At 45.4% G+C, this 14,626-nt stretch overlaps 7 protein-coding genes across 7 annotated transcripts; 4 read left to right on the top strand and 3 right to left on the bottom strand.

The window, feature by feature from the left end:
• Positions 1-596: 596 nt before the first annotated feature.
• EDB82DRAFT_499383 (uncharacterized protein) lies at positions 597-1,945 on the bottom strand. Its single transcript, XM_065608598.1, has one exon. The coding sequence runs from the start codon at positions 1,718-1,720 to the stop codon at positions 956-958; it is 765 nt and encodes a 254-aa protein (XP_065464852.1). The 5' UTR covers positions 1,721-1,945; the 3' UTR covers positions 597-955.
• A 35-nt stretch (positions 1,946-1,980) lies between these two features.
• On the bottom strand, positions 1,981-4,248 carry EDB82DRAFT_575088 (cytochrome P450; the record flags this gene model as incomplete). The annotated part of the gene is made up of 5 exons (XM_025735084.2): positions 1,981-2,666; positions 2,717-3,550; positions 3,603-3,659; positions 3,977-4,105; positions 4,200-4,248. 5 exons carry the CDS (start codon positions 4,246-4,248, stop codon positions 1,981-1,983), a joined length of 1,755 nt encoding a protein of 584 aa, XP_025585826.2.
• Positions 4,249-4,571: 323 nt separating this feature from the next.
• On the top strand, positions 4,572-5,992 carry EDB82DRAFT_445576 (uncharacterized protein; the record flags this gene model as incomplete). Its single annotated transcript, XM_025735083.1, has 2 exons — positions 4,572-4,647; positions 4,710-5,992. 2 exons carry the CDS (start codon positions 4,572-4,574, stop codon positions 5,990-5,992), a joined length of 1,359 nt encoding a protein of 452 aa, XP_025585825.1.
• A 969-nt stretch (positions 5,993-6,961) lies between these two features.
• Positions 6,962-7,819, top strand: EDB82DRAFT_475298 (dehydrogenase; the record flags this gene model as incomplete). Its single annotated transcript, XM_025735082.1, has 1 exon — positions 6,962-7,819. One exon carries the CDS (start codon positions 6,962-6,964, stop codon positions 7,817-7,819), a length of 858 nt encoding a protein of 285 aa, XP_025585824.1.
• Positions 7,820-7,982: 163 nt separating this feature from the next.
• EDB82DRAFT_499375 (uncharacterized protein) lies at positions 7,983-10,361 on the bottom strand. Its single transcript, XM_025735081.2, has 5 exons — positions 9,861-10,361; positions 9,542-9,809; positions 9,093-9,491; positions 8,716-9,036; positions 7,983-8,662 (listed from the first exon to the last, which is right to left on the bottom strand). Exons 1-5 carry the CDS (start codon positions 10,175-10,177, stop codon positions 8,333-8,335), a joined length of 1,635 nt encoding a protein of 544 aa, XP_025585823.1. The 5' UTR covers positions 10,178-10,361; the 3' UTR covers positions 7,983-8,332.
• A 2,849-nt stretch (positions 10,362-13,210) lies between these two features.
• EDB82DRAFT_428177 (deacetylase) lies at positions 13,211-13,964 on the top strand (the record flags this gene model as incomplete). Its single annotated transcript, XM_025735080.2, has 2 exons — positions 13,211-13,515; positions 13,577-13,964. 2 exons carry the CDS (start codon positions 13,211-13,213, stop codon positions 13,962-13,964), a joined length of 693 nt encoding a protein of 230 aa, XP_025585822.2.
• Positions 13,919-14,324, top strand: EDB82DRAFT_499373 (uncharacterized protein). The gene has a single exon (XM_065608597.1). The coding sequence runs from the start codon at positions 13,971-13,973 to the stop codon at positions 14,154-14,156; it is 186 nt and encodes a 61-aa protein (XP_065464851.1). The 5' UTR covers positions 13,919-13,970; the 3' UTR covers positions 14,157-14,324.
• The last annotated feature ends 302 nt before the right edge of the window (positions 14,325-14,626 follow it).

The following is a 14,626-nucleotide window of genomic DNA, read 5'->3' as shown; positions in this document are numbered from 1 at the left end:
GCAAGTTATTACTACGCGGAATAGCTACTGGTATCTACGACGCAGATGGTTCTAGTTTCATTCTGTGAGGATAATTCGATGTCTACTGTTTCAATACTTCTTGATCATCTACTGGTCTCGACCTTTGACTCGATCATTGTGGTATACCACTACTCCATGTACGGGGTTCCGATGGTTCACATACTGGCCTAGATATTGTTCACTCGGTGCACCCCCTCCGCTGTATACCCTGCTCATAAACGAAACCGACATACAGTAAAGGTGGCGGTATTCTTCAGACTCTAGACTCAAATCTAGACGGCGCTGGATACTTGTTGTCAATAGTGCACCAGCACGGTCATTAAAATGTTATCCTTTTTTATGGTTGCAGAATACTTCCATGTTCGTGTGTCTCAATGTCAATCAACATAATTGCAGAAACGCAGTACTTGAAGCCATGGTAATGAATTACCCAAAACAGGGTGGATGTTGAACTGTGGACTAGCAAGTACCAAAGCACAGTCGGTCTTGGGTAATCTCGTTGAGTTTACACGATATCCTGCGGAACGTATTGCCACGGCAGACATGTTAATGCATTTATCAATTAAATTCACACTCCCAAATCAGTGGTGCAATTCCTATCTTGAAAAATGTCAGGGATACTTGTAGCATCTGCCCTTAAATTCATAGATCTTTTTCAACTAGTCATAAATTTCATAAACACACTCAATCCACAGTGCTTCATACTGATATCAAAGCCTTGGGTAGTATCCTTTGGGTGATAGAACAAATAGCTAATGGGAAGGGACACCTTACTAAGTTCCTGGTCATAAGTGATGACTATCAGGCCCTTCCGAGGTACAGGAGTACCTGATATGTAAACGAAATAATTACCTAGACATGAGATAATTTCAACAGACGTTGATGACGTCATTGACTCGAAAGGATCTTGAGGAACAAGGAACAGCTTCTGACTTTATTCCTTTCGTCCGCTGATTGGAATATTCGTCCATTCAAGTAACTCGCAGCTGATGGTACCATGGAACCTTTTGTACCCGTTTCCGTTGAAGACAATGTATCCCATCCCAGACTGCAGTTCGTTAGGCAATGAGTCTTGCATGCTGTCTGCGTTCGGTTGGACAGTGTTCCCAGGTAACACAAGAACAGATCCTTTCCAAAAGAACCAAAATTTGGGTTGTCGAAAGGTGTTCTTCTCAAACTTTTTGAACCTCGACTGTTCTTTGGCTTCTTGGGTAGAAATCTCAGAACCATGGCTCTCAGTTGCAGCTTCAGAAGGCTGAGAAAGGTCGGCGTTGTTGGGAGTTGCTTCGCCTTCAATTTCATTATCATGGCTGTCGTGTTCCAAATCAAGGTCTCCTTCAAAGCCTGAGCCTAATTCCTCGGATGCGTTCTCGGCATCTAGGATTTCTTGCAGCCTTTTTCGACTCCCGGACATGTATACCTCGGCATCTAAAACGCCCGGTAAATGAAGAGTTCCGACCAGTCCGTGATCATCAGAGATGAAACTTTGTATATTAAGTCTCGGTCCAGATTGTCGTTTCGACTTCTTCCTCTTTGCGGGTGATCGATGTTCCAGAGCTATGTTTTCAGCCTTTGCGCATTGGACTTCATAAATGCCAAAGATGTTTGAGATATCAGCGGTTTGTGATCTGGGTTTACGTGAGCCTCTGTTGTGAACATGTCGAGATGATGAGAACTCGGCTTCCCAGGAGGAATCCATCGGTGGAGCGTAACCTTCGAGATTGAATAGTTATGTGAAAGTACGGAGTCTTGTCATGACGAAGTCGTCAAGTTAGTATAGGTGCCAGATCCGTTTATTCGTCGAGAAGCTAAGACCATTGTGGAATAGGCTAATACATGTCACAGCAACATTTACTGGGCAAGATAAAGTCTAAATAGTAAATAAATATGCGAGATTGACGGAGAATATACATAATACGCTTCATTATCTAATCTGTATTTTATTCCCAGGCACTCAGACTACTCCGACTTCGGCGGCCACTTCACTCTCTTCTCGGCATGAACATACAAATTGTTAGGTCGAATCAACTGAAAGTAAGGGTCATACTCAATCGCTCCATCCTGTGCCAAGCTGAACTTGTATCGGTAGACAAGCTTAGGTAAGAAAACCTTGATCTCCTGCAACGCAAAATTGAATCCGACGCACATTCTAGGCCCCGTTGCGAATGGAATGTATGAGCCAGGAGGTCTATTCTTGACCTGTTCTGTATCCCAACGATCGGGGTCGAAACGTCCCGGATTCTCCCATACATCTTTGTTATTGTGCATGTGATGAAGGGCTGAGATGACTACTGCACCCTTTGGGAGACGATACCCGCCTGGGAGGATCATATCAACCTTTGCGGTGCGACCGGGCTGGAATGATGGATTATGGAGACGCTGAGTTTCCTTGATAAACTTATCGAGGAATGTTAGCTTATTCGTGGTGTCAGCGGTGACCTGGGTATCTTCATCCCAGTCGTTGTCAATGAGCTCTTGAAGGAGACGTTCTTGGTTGCCTGGGTATTTGACCAGACTGTAAATCAACCAAGATAGTAAGGATGATGTGGTTGTAAAGCCGGCCGCGGTAGCAACGAGAAGAGCTGGTGCAAACTGTGAAGGTGGAAGTTTATTGCCCTTGTTATCCGTGGCACGGAGGAAGTAGTCTGTCCATGGTTAGCGTATAACGAAGCGCGAAGCTCTCTGTGTGACTTACCGACAACGTTGTCCGCCTTGAGAGCTGCATCTTGAAGCTCTAGGTCTTCCTGGCCTTTAGAGGCTCTGGCGATCGACTCGTCCATCATCTCCATAATCCTGGCCATCGTCTGACGGACCTTCTTCGGATCACCAAACGGCATTTGGGCGTACCAAGCACCCATAGAAGAGACACGCTTATTCAACTCCAGATTCTCGGCGATCTTGAGAACCATTTCGTGTAACGGCGAGTCTACCTGCTCAAAATGAGCAAAATCCATGCCCAAGACGAGTTTGCCGACAGCTTGAGAGCCAAGCTTAAGCATGTACTGGTAGACATTCCATGCTTCACCCTTGTGGTCTAGGTCATCAAAGACCTTGAACGACGATTCAACCGTACGCTGCATAGTGGGTGCATAATGCCTTACAGCCTTTGGCCCCAGCGCAGGTGGCAGGAACTTATGGGCAAGCCGCCATTGCTCGGTATTCGTATCAGCCAAGAAAACTCCTGCTTCTTGGTTCTTGATAGGATGTAAAGGATGACCAGGAATAATATCCTTGGTGAAGTAGTGGTCTTCAGAAAGGAAAATATTCGAGAGCTCAGCGCTGTTGGTTTGGTACAGACGGTTTCCCATGCTGCTTGTGGTAAAGAGCGGTCCGTACTTCTCGAACAGTCGTTGATGATTGCCAAGGTGGTCAGGATAAATTTCGAGATAATTTCCGAAATATGGGATACCCGAGGGCCCAGGCACGTCTCTCACGGCGTTGCCATTGATACAAATGGCTATAGGCTCGTCTACCTCGAGGACTTCAGAGACGACGTTGAGTTTTCGGTTATCGTAGACGAAGCCAACACCTGTATCATAGGTCAGTGATGAATTCCAAGTCCAAGTTGGCTCGGTGCTTACTGTTAGGTTTTACAATAGCAAAATGGGAGGCAACAATACTCTGTAGCTCCTCAAAGTCTATAGCTGGCGGTAGTTCAATCTCCCGGGCGGTTGTTGCAACGTCACCCAACAGGTAGAATTGTTTCATTGACATCATGAATATTTGGAAAGAAACAAATTACTCAAATACTAGTTGCAACTCTAGAATTAACTCAACAAACCAAGAGTCTCGACATTAATTATAAAGAAAATCTGGAACCTGGGAGGAATAGAGCTTTGCCTTGACATCTTGCTTGAAACGCCCCATGCAACCCATGATACGAAAAACAGCGTGGAAAATAGAAGGCTTGTGTAACTCATGGTAAAGAATGACGTTTCGGTCGTGTAAAATTTACCGTTACATCCGTCAATCTCTTCTGTTTCCGCCTTTCCAGATTTCTGGATCCTGTGAATAAACCACATGCCATTGGCCAACGCCAGTACCACCATTGGCATGAGCCCTTGATTCTCGGCACTTGCGGCAACTATGCGGAATCAGTAGCAATGCCAGAGGGAGGCAAAGACCACTCTTGGATCCGAGACTGCGGAATTGCCTTGTTTATGGGCCACGTAACCCACCGGGATCGAGTCCGAAGTGGAGACCGGCCTCGGTTTGTGTAGGACCCATAACGGGGCTCGCGCTTCGGCTTCAAGAGTGGATCACTACGGAGCTGTATCTCGGCCCGCTGTGTGCATGATAGTGATCCTTGAACTCATTCTTTTGATGAAAGGCCCATCAGAATCGATAAGCAAGATCGGAACATGGTCAATGACAGTGATCTATTCTTTCCACTGAGCTGTTAAAGTAAATCACACACGAGAAACACTCGGTACATATTTTAGAGCCCAATTTATTCTATCTATTTCTTGGTATCACTTAACAATTCACCTTGCCAGTTGAAAAACCCAACGCCTTTTCAGTGGCCATTTATCCTGCATACGACAACTACCATGGAGGAATATACTGTCAAACAAGTGGCTGAGCACAGCAGACCAGACGATGCGTGGTTAACAATACACGGCCACGGTAAGTCAAAGTCGATCTCTCTTCTCTCCTCCAAAGTGAGATATACAGCTAATCCCTATCAGTTTACGATGTCACTAGATATATAAGAGATCATCCCGGTGGCGCAGATGTCTTGGTTGAAGCAGCTGGCACTGATGCCAGTGAAGACTTTGATAATGCTGGACACTCAGAAGATGCGTTTGAGATCATGGAAGATCTCTGCATCGGCAAGATTAAGGGTTTTGAGAAGAAGAAGCCCAAGCTGAAGCCACTCGCTCCCATTACCACACCTAAGACCGGACCTGACGGATCTTCCTCTTTGTCATCGTTGGCAAACTGTACTTTTGTTCTTGTTGCGGGCATCGGTGCATACTATTTCGGTCGTCGTCACCAACTCAGTGTGCCGAACTGGATGCTTGCTTCTTTGAGAAATGACTCGACTGGCTCAAGTTTCATCAAAGGCATAATCGTCGGAGGTGGATCTCTTGCGATTACAAACGCGATACTCGCTCAACGCTTCACCTCGTTAGCTATGAAGAGCAAACCTTTTACAAGCTATCCTGCGCACATGAAGGTGCCAAAGCGAACTCAGCAAGACACTCTCCTGCAGCGAGGACTTTTGGACCCCGTTAGCTACTCTCCTCTTCCTCTGGTCAACAAAACTCAAATCACACCAAATGTTCTTCGCTTGACCTTTAGTCTACCGACAAAAAGCACGGTGCTCGGCCTGCCAATCGGGCAGCACGTCACAATCAAGGCCGACGTACGGGGAGAAACTGTTGCTCGCTCATATACGCCTGTCTCAAACAACTCCGACCTTGGAGTCCTTGAGCTGGTCATCAAAGTGTATCCGGACGGAAAACTGACCAATAATTATCTTGCCCATCTTGAGGTTGGAGATGAGGTTCTTTTCCGAGGTCCCAAGGGAGCAATGAAGTATCAACCCAACATTTGTAACAAAATCGGGTTGATCGCTGGTGGCACGGGTATCACACCCATGTTTCAAGTTATTCGTGCCGTTTGTGAGCATGACCGTGACACCACGGAGATTTCCTTGATTTACGCCAACCGGACAGAGCAGGATATCCTTCTACGGGAGGAACTAGACAAATTCGCCAGACGTTACCCGAAGAACTTCAAAGTTTATTACATACTAGATGAACCCCCCAGCGGCTGGGAGTATGGCTTGGGTTATGTCACACAGGAATTGATGAAGGAGAAAATGCCTGCTCCCAGCATGGATTCTAAGGTCTTCTTGTGCGGTCCCCCAGGAATGGTAAATGCATCTAAGAAAGCGCTTGTTGGCTTGGGTTATGAGCAACCTGGGGCTTCAGCGAAGATGTCGGACCAGATCTTTGTATTTTAAAGTAGTTAACCATTTCGATAATGTCGAGGGAATTCGGCGATAAAAAGCTATCATTGTGTCCAATAACGTTTACAGTATAAGACCAACTCGTTGCATTGTTTGATCCTGTTTTTATATCATAGAGTATAACTATATTGCCCCCAATCTGCAATTTGTAATCTATTGTCTGCATGCGACACAGGTTTGGGGTTGCTGGCCTTGGTGCAGTGCAATGCAAGGTTTTTGCAGTGTGATGTCATCAGAATGATGTGAGCTTTCTAGAACATGATGAAAATTCTCAACATGCTGAATACGTGTGAAGATTGTCGTATACAGTTGATCATACTGGTCAACAGACATGAACGAGTGGATGAAACCGCCTGGTCAAGATTTTCATGTGGGCAGCATGCTGTTTTTCGAAGATTCTAAAGCCAATGTAACCCACTTTTTCCACTGCCGAGGTGTGGAGTTCTGAGGTTCAATCAAGCGCTTTTGCGGATCCGATTCATGCAAATCATGGATCATGGACACATGCAAGGAAAGGTGTACAAGTCGGGATTGGAATAAGGCGAAGCCCGATATTCGTCACAACGCGGATAAGAAATATGCCGACATAGTTGAAGGCTTCGCGTGGCAAAGCTTCTCGCAACACATGCTCTTACGTGTATGCATCCACGAGCTGGTCCTAGCTGTCGGAGTGTCGGGGCTCTGAGTTGAGTTGAGCCTCGTTCTTTACTTCCGCAGGCTTCCGCATTGCTCTGATGTAGCTTCCGCGTTGCTGTGCTGGATCGACGGTCGTTCAGATCGAACGCGATCGGATGAATCCCGACATCAATGCTTCGATGGAATCATTTATAAGACAAGACACCTTTGACAAACCCTATAAAAAGTTCCTTCTTCTTATCAATTTAGATACTCATAGTCGAATAACCACGCTTTGACACGACAAATCGAACTCGTTCAACTACCTATTATTCATAAACGACAACCATGAACCCATTTACTCTACCCTCAACTGGCGGCCGAATTGTTGCTGTACTTGGCGGAGGAGTCCTCGGACGCCGCATTGCCTGCGGTTGGGCTGCAAGCGGATATGACGTTGTCATTCGCGATCCAAGTCCTGAACAGAGGAAAGAAGCTGTGGAATACTGCAACACCAACATGTTAGTTTACTCAGACTCGACAATCCGTGGCTCTATACAAGCTGTTGAAGGCCTGCCAGAAGCTGTTGCAAAAGCCTGGCTTGTCATTGAAGCCGTGCCCGAGAAGCTTCCCATCAAGATTGAGACATTTGCCGATCTAGAACGACTCACAACGGAGGACACAATCCTTTGCAGCAATTCCTCCTCATACAAGTCTAGAGAAATGGTTGGAGATCTCCGACCTGATACGAAGCGACGTGTCCTAAATATGCACTACTATCTACCTCCTGACTACCGTGTTGTCGAATTGATGACAGACGGGGAGACAGATGAGAGTATCTTTCCGTTTTTGTATGAAAAACTTGAGGAGATCAATTTCCATCCCTACGTGGCACGCAAAGAGTCGACTGGTTTCATCTATAACCGTCTTTGGGCTGCTATCAAGAGAGAAGTTTTGAACATTCTTGCCGAGGGGGTGTCTACTCCCGAGGAGATCGAACGCCTCTGGAAGGAGATGTGGTATGCCAAAGAGATGGGCCCTGTGGCTATGATGGATACAGTTGGTCTCGATACTGTGTCTTTCATTGAGCAGCACTACATCGCAGAGCGAGGTTTGCCTAACACCCCTGTCGAGTTTCTCCAAAAATACATCGATGAGGGCAAGCTTGGTGCAAAGTCGGACAAGGGCGGGCTGCTGCCGTGCTAGGCTAGATTGTCAATGAGTGAACGACAGAGACAGCGAGCCCGGGAAAAATTACATTGTCTCGCTTGGGGATTGCACAAGGCTAATGGCATTGAAACCAGAATGAACTATACCGGGACCAGGTGCATTTAGTGGCATTGCGACTGATTAGGGTTGGCGCGATGAAGTAAACAGGCTAGGTTTTGATATTTGGTTTGCACTAAAGATACATCTTAATATCGCTACAGTCATTATTTATATATGATACCGAGGTCCCAATTTGTGACGGTATTAATTCCGACTTAGATTATCAAGACATGTAAGTTAACCAAGTCAAGGGTTCTTCAAATCGCATCAGAGCAAGAGGTTACCTGTCCTGCCAGAGGTGTTGTCAGTGTCGCCCTGGTATTGCACTGTTCACTTGACTTATAAAAATCAGCTTCGACCTCTGTAGCGTTGGCATTACATTTCTCAGACGGCGTTGTAGGTATTACACGTGATTGACTCGCTGCCGGAGCACTATAATGTACATGCGTGTCAAAGCGATGTCTCCAGGTCCAACGTCAAGGCCGGTACGTCTTGGAAACTACTAGGCATAGTATAGGTGAAGTTCCATAACTCGAAATCTCTCAAAGTCTGGGAGCTTCCACCAAATGCACCACCGAAACTCAACTGAAATTCGGGATCGGTGTTACCAGAGACGTTAACTCGCAGGTTTGGCAGATCGTCCCAACTTGTAATCGTAGGTTTATCTATGAATGTTCCGACAAGCAAAGTGAAGACCGAGCTGGAATTTCCCCTTGGGTATGAGAGACGGAGTTTACCTGGACTGACTTCGACATCTAGGGCTGTCTCACTCGGGTACAGCTTTTCGCCAGATTAGTACTGTATTTCTTGGTAGACTATGTCTGATAACTTACGGAAATGAAGGAGACCTCTTTTCCTGTATCCCATTGAATGACGGCAGGGTTGTAGGCTTCCTGACTTTGAGCAGGCCCACCAAGGGAGATCTGTCGGTAGGACTGTGCGCCAATTGTGAGATCTTTCGATACCCAAGTGGAAATATTTCGAGGGACAGTGTCGAACGGAGGGTAGAAGGTACTGGCAGTGAAGTTGTGTTCTCCCTTGAAAGTTGTAAGATCCGCAAGAATTTGTTTTGGGATCAGTTTCTGGTGACTTTTGGCCAATGCGGCAAAGAGAGGTGCCCATGCATAGTCAGCCATATGCGACATAACTTGTGGCTGTAATACTCTGTATTAGATTCTGGGGCAATCTCATCGACGCTGTGATATCTGACCTTTTGAATGAGAGAGGAACTTTCTTTTCCGATGAAAGCCCAAAACCAGAGAGCCATCAGACTGAGATAGCGGTTCATGTCGTATCCGTATGAGCGATCCCACGGTCCAGCCATGTTTTTCATTCCAGGATGCCAGAGATTCCCAACTGCCTCCCAGGTGTGCTTGATCATGTCGGGTCCGTTCTTCGCCATGATTGAATCCTTGGGTAAATACTTGCTCCACAATGTGAGGCCGTATAAAGAGACACCAGTGTATGTGCCTGAGTTGAACTCGGATAGAGTGTTGGCACGATTGAAAAGGTATATGATGTCTTGAGCATACCTCTCACCGCTCCTTGTCATGTTGGACTCTTTGAGACGTCGGCCAGTCCAACCCGACATGAAAGCTCGCATGATGGCCTGTGATTAATGGTTAATACCTGTACAAGTCTCGGTGTCAAATGACCTACTGGATTGCTATAGGATGGGTACAAGTTGTCTTTCTTGGGGTCGAGATTACCAAAGCGATATTCATCACCCTTCGTCGCATTGTGAAGGGATTCGAGCATTAACTCCTGTGTTGGCTTGCTGATGAGCTTTGGGAACTCCTCTAGAGCCATGATGAAAGTGGTTCCAATAAACCCCCTCCAATTGGGATCCCATGTATTGTATATATCGGCAGGGTAGGTGGTTGATCCTACCAAAGGCTCTTCGGGCGCCTTTTGATATGTGCCGTACCTTGATCTTTGTGAGCTACTAATATCTTCTCAGGGTGTATGAAGGTCTCACCATTCGTCAGCAGGATCTTTATACTGCCCACTTATAATACCTCGAATGATCTTCTCGGCTTCAGAAACATCATGTCCTTTGTTCCGAGCCAACAGTCCAAAGGCATACCATGCCGAACTTCGTGTCTCGTGTCGAAGAGCCGCTGCAGCACTAAAGTCGTACAAGTAACTAGCTCTGCTATCGTAATATGTATCCATCCAGTCCATACTTTCGGTGAAAAGTTCTTTGGCATTGTCTGATAACGAATCGATATATGAGGAAACAGCCAAGCTGTTGCGGACGCCAAAGGCCGCAAGGACTAAGGCAAACTTGTGCATCGCGGCTGTTGTAGTGTAAAGAATTTTCGGTCTGGAAAGGTGAAAGAATGGTGGGATCCAAGAAGACAGAAAATGAAATCCAATGGAGATGCTTAAATATCAGGTTGAGAATTGCGAGGTTTTCCACCTGCTAAAATCATAAATCGGCAAGTTCTCCGTCTCTCCAGGTTTCGTATCAAGCTCAAGAGGGGGGATGTGACGATCAACGGACATCTAACCCAAACGGTGCATTTCTCACGATGCTACGTAGCATGGCTAGCATGGCTAACTCCGTCATCGGATACAGACCTTGTAAATATTAACAGGACCAGTAAAGATTGAGTTGAGTATCGTAGAAGTTAATCAGGAAAGGTTGCATATACCACCTCGTTATCCTTCTAGTTGTATGTTGGGAATATTATCATAAAATTCGCAGCCAGGTGTATTATTTATAAGACTAATTTTTAAATCTAAACCGGACTATTCATGCTAAAGGCTCATTATGGACGCGATAGCTTCATATTTCTTATTCTTCATGCATTCAATTAATGGTGTCCAAAACATGCGTGAGGGAATTATTATTCGGGTTCGATTAGGTAACTCAGCTCAACTGAAGCTAGTCAAAAATGGCGTTTATGGGCGGTAAATTTCCATCAAGTCAAATATGTTCAAACCAACAGACCAATGAATCCCGGTGTTCTTTAGCAAAGGTTACAGTGAACGTCGCTAAAAGTCTGTTGGTTTGATCAACAATTTACTCTGTTTAATAGACAAAAATTACGCAGTATCTTCTGTACCAATTTCCCATTTCTTCTTCCACTACTTTGAACAAGATAATTATGATTCCCTAGACTATCGACTGTCTGGAGCAGATGGACAGACCAAGCGACTCTTGGTCTGACCTTGCCAGCCTGGATCAGGATTCAGAGAAATACAAGCGGATCCAAGCCATTCTCTCATCAGTAAACTTCCGTCACCTAGAAAAATGCGGACTGGAGGTTCGAAGAAAAACCCATCCAGCTTTATCTCCTCAAATGGATTGCAGCGTTAACACGTCCCGTTTTAATCTTGGGTTTTGTGATCTTGTCCTAGAGCTCTCCTTCACCGACCATGTTTGTTGGATTGCCCGCATCCCCTACAAAACCTTTAACGACGATGACAGAACTTCAACGCTTAGCGAGATCGTAACAATGAAAATTGTCCATAAGCATACCAAGATCCCAATTCCTCAAGTCTTTCACTTTGAAGCGTCTGCAGATCAAGCCTTTGGTTGCCCATACATGCTATTGGAATATTTGGGCCGCCAAGCTGGCATGCATCACATGGCCCTCTGGAGACTTCACTTGAGTATTTTTTACAATCAGAGACAAAGCGAGAACCGGGAAGCACTAATGGCGCATACGGACGATCCAGACTGGCTGACGGTATGCTGGATACTAAAGATATCACTGCGTCAAATAATTCTTGGGGATAGGGTTCGCGGCCCTTTTGTGATGTGCCATCTTGATCTTCATTATGGCAATATGCTATTCGATCAAGAAGACAACCTCAAAGGGATTATTGATTGGGGCAATTCACAAGCTGCACCTCTTGAGCAGCTATCAATTTGTCCCGAGTTCTCCATTTTCCCAGTGCTATCAAATGAGCAAAACAGACCAGCAAGAGAGCTGAAAGCCTCAGTCGTGCGCCACTTGCGAGTGCTGAAGAGTGCTCAGGAAACAAAGATGCCTCTTAATAATCCTTTCAAAAATGAAGTGCCAGACCCAGATCTGACTCGTCTTTCAGACTGTTTAGCTTCTAAGAGTTCAGAATTGGCTCTGCGTCAGTATGTGGGTTCACCAGGATCGCTTATGGATGGCAAGAGAATGGCAAAACTTCTGTATGGGGATACAATTACTTGGGAGCAGCTAAAGGAAGTATATGATACTATGCCTCTCTTTCAAAAAATCTCAACATTGTCCATATGAAAGACTACCTAAGTAATTCATGTGCAAAATGTCAAGTCGTGCACAGAATAACCAGGTCTTCCATCTCAGGTGATCTGGCCTTGGCAAATGATTGGTCAATGAAAGTGTCTGACAAGAAGACCTACACGCCTAGCGGATTGCATACGCTACACCACCCACCGTGATAGAGAATTTGTACTCTGGGTTAATCAACCCCTGCTTCTGATCGATCACGTTGCCTAATAGATTTCGTTAAAAGCGAAGTGTTGAACAGTAGTACGACACATAATTGTTTCCCAAGGCTTCTCAAATGAATTTCGGCAGAGATTCAAGACACCACTTAGGGGTACCAAGTCTAGCGTCATTGTGATTAAGTTCTTACCTGATTTTTTTGAGTCGTGGCTGGTTGAGGGAAGATAACAAATTAGGCAACGTAAGGTAAGGCAAGTCAGGAAAAATGCATGTTCGAACATAAATCTTTCCAGGTTCCCGACGTGGAATACCCGAATAGTAAGAACTGGGCCATGATGTTTAAAGGCCAGGGATAGATGATATCATGATGACCAGACAAACCGGGTCGGTCCGAACTGGTTCACTTGACGAGTCTTGACGCGTGAACAGACTGTCTGCCCAAAATTAACAATATGGGATCTTAGCCTCGTGGATTAAGGGCCGACCTGATCGAATGCAAGGTGGCTTTTGCCAAGACGCGGAAAGGACGCGTTAAGACAATGATCAGCTTATCATCTGGTTTCGACTCAGACATCCGGGAACTATAGGCGGACCACGAAAATGATTCCGGAACGTTATTGGGTACTATTACCAAGCCACAACAGCCATCATTTGCAAGAAACCTCCGCAATTCTCCTGTCGCTCTGGAAACCCAAGAACCTTATCAATAATGGCTTCTCACCATTTCTCCTTGCATACACGATGACGAAGATATTTTTGTTATTATACCAAGTCCGGTTTTGATAATGGACAAGAATGGGTATAATAAACAAATAAAGAACGGCATATTCCTCCTCTGCGATAACTACCTTTGACATTTGTTCTCTACTTTATTCTACTGACCGAGACGCTATTCTTTACTAATTTCAACGTCATAATGCGTGGTTCAATTATTCTTGCTTCCCTGTGCCATCTGGCTACAACTCTGACAATCCCAACATACCCCAAGAAGAGAGCTCTGTCAGCTGGCTTCGCCATCTACAGCTGCACCACGCCCGGAACAGTCGCGCTCACTTTCGATGACGGACCTTTCGTGTACACAGAGTCTGTACTCGATCAGCTTGCTTCAGTCGGATTTCAGGCTACCTTTTTCCTTAATGGGTATAACCTGGGAAATATTGAGGATTACCAATCCACGGTTGACAGGATGATCAATGAAGGGCATCAGGTTGCTTCACACACGTAAGTACAAGTACCAACACGGCAAAATATGCATTGTCGAGACTCTAACACATGTACTCAGCTACGGTCACCCTGATCTGGCAGGCTTGAATGACTATGATGTCGAGCAACAGATGGCATTATTGAGTAACGAGTTCACTCAAATGATAGGTAAGGACCCCGTCTACATGCGTCCCCCGTACTTTAGCTTCAGCGACCGAACACTTCAAGTCCTTGGTCAGCTGGGGTATAAAGTAGTGATTGCTGATATAGACACCGACGATTGGCGCTATTCGTCTTTTGGCGGTGCCGAACCTTCTTTAGACTCGTATAACGCTGGCCTTAGCCATGGAGGCTCAATTGTTCTCATGCATGATGTCCATCAGAACACTGTGGAGAACATACTTCCCCTTATAATCCAAGCGACGCGAAGAAGCGGAAAAAGAGGTAATATGACAGATAAAGGTTGAAAAAACATGTCTAACATTTATCCAGCGGTCACAGTTGGAGAGTGTCTCGGAGACCCTGAGACAAACTGGTATCGGGTCTCGGGAGAATCTGGGAAAGGGTCTCAAACAACGGAGTGGAACAGCACAGAAAGTCACGACACTGTTGTGGTAGTTCACACACCTGCACCTGAGAGATTGGAAATGGCTTTTTAAGACGTCGTTGGCGTCCTCACTCCAATATGTGTTACGAGAAAACAAGTGCTCAACTTCATTAATGTTTATTTTCTGCTTGTCGATGCATACTTGAGCACGACACCTTTGTGGTGTCTTTATTTATTATCAAGATCGAATATATTTTCTATAGACCGAAACACTTCGAACTAACTCATGAAGAAATACTTTCAGATGCGCTAGTAATGATGAAGAGAGTCTTACTTAAGTAGTAATACAACAGCAGAGCTGACAGATAGTTATTGTTTTCATGCCACTACGGAAGATACAGTGTTATGAAGATAAAATTGTAACAGATAGTAGCGAATAGTAGCCAATTACGCCGTTGGGTTGAACGTTACAATACATTCTCTTGATAGTTAGCCCATTTTGCAATATGAACCTCGCACCATAAAGCTGAACATTCAACCTAGACAACTTGATCATAATTGGATCCAATGCCAACTAAATTT

The sequence above is a fragment of the Fusarium venenatum genome, assembly GCF_020744135.1.
Source record: "Fusarium venenatum strain MPI-CAGE-CH-0201 chromosome Unknown EDB82scaffold_2, whole genome shotgun sequence".
NCBI lineage: Eukaryota > Fungi > Ascomycota > Sordariomycetes > Hypocreales > Nectriaceae > Fusarium > Fusarium venenatum.
The sequence above is the reverse complement of the archived record's forward strand: the minus strand, read 5'-3'. Positions and strand labels throughout refer to the sequence as shown.

What these genes read in the sequence shown, in the direction of transcription:
- EDB82DRAFT_499375 (XM_025735081.2), bottom strand. Translation starts at nt 10,177, where the DNA reads ATGCACAAGTTTGCCTTAGTCCTTGCGGCCTTTGGCGTCCGCAACAGC. An exon ending in ACCCATCCTATAGCAATCCA is followed by an intron (nt 9,492 to 9,541) that starts GTAGGTCATTTG and finishes CATTAATCACAG; the next exon opens with GCCATCATGCGAGCTTTCAT. An exon ending in AAGAGGTCTCCTTCATTTCC is followed by an intron (nt 8,663 to 8,715) that starts GTAAGTTATCAG and finishes TCTGGCGAAAAG; the next exon opens with CTGTACCCGAGTGAGACAGC.
- EDB82DRAFT_499383 (XM_065608598.1), bottom strand. Translation starts at nt 1,720, where the DNA reads ATGGATTCCTCCTGGGAAGCCGAGTTCTCATCATCTCGACATGTTCAC.
- EDB82DRAFT_499373 (XM_065608597.1), top strand. Translation starts at nt 13,971, where the DNA reads ATGTCTAACATTTATCCAGCGGTCACAGTTGGAGAGTGTCTCGGAGAC.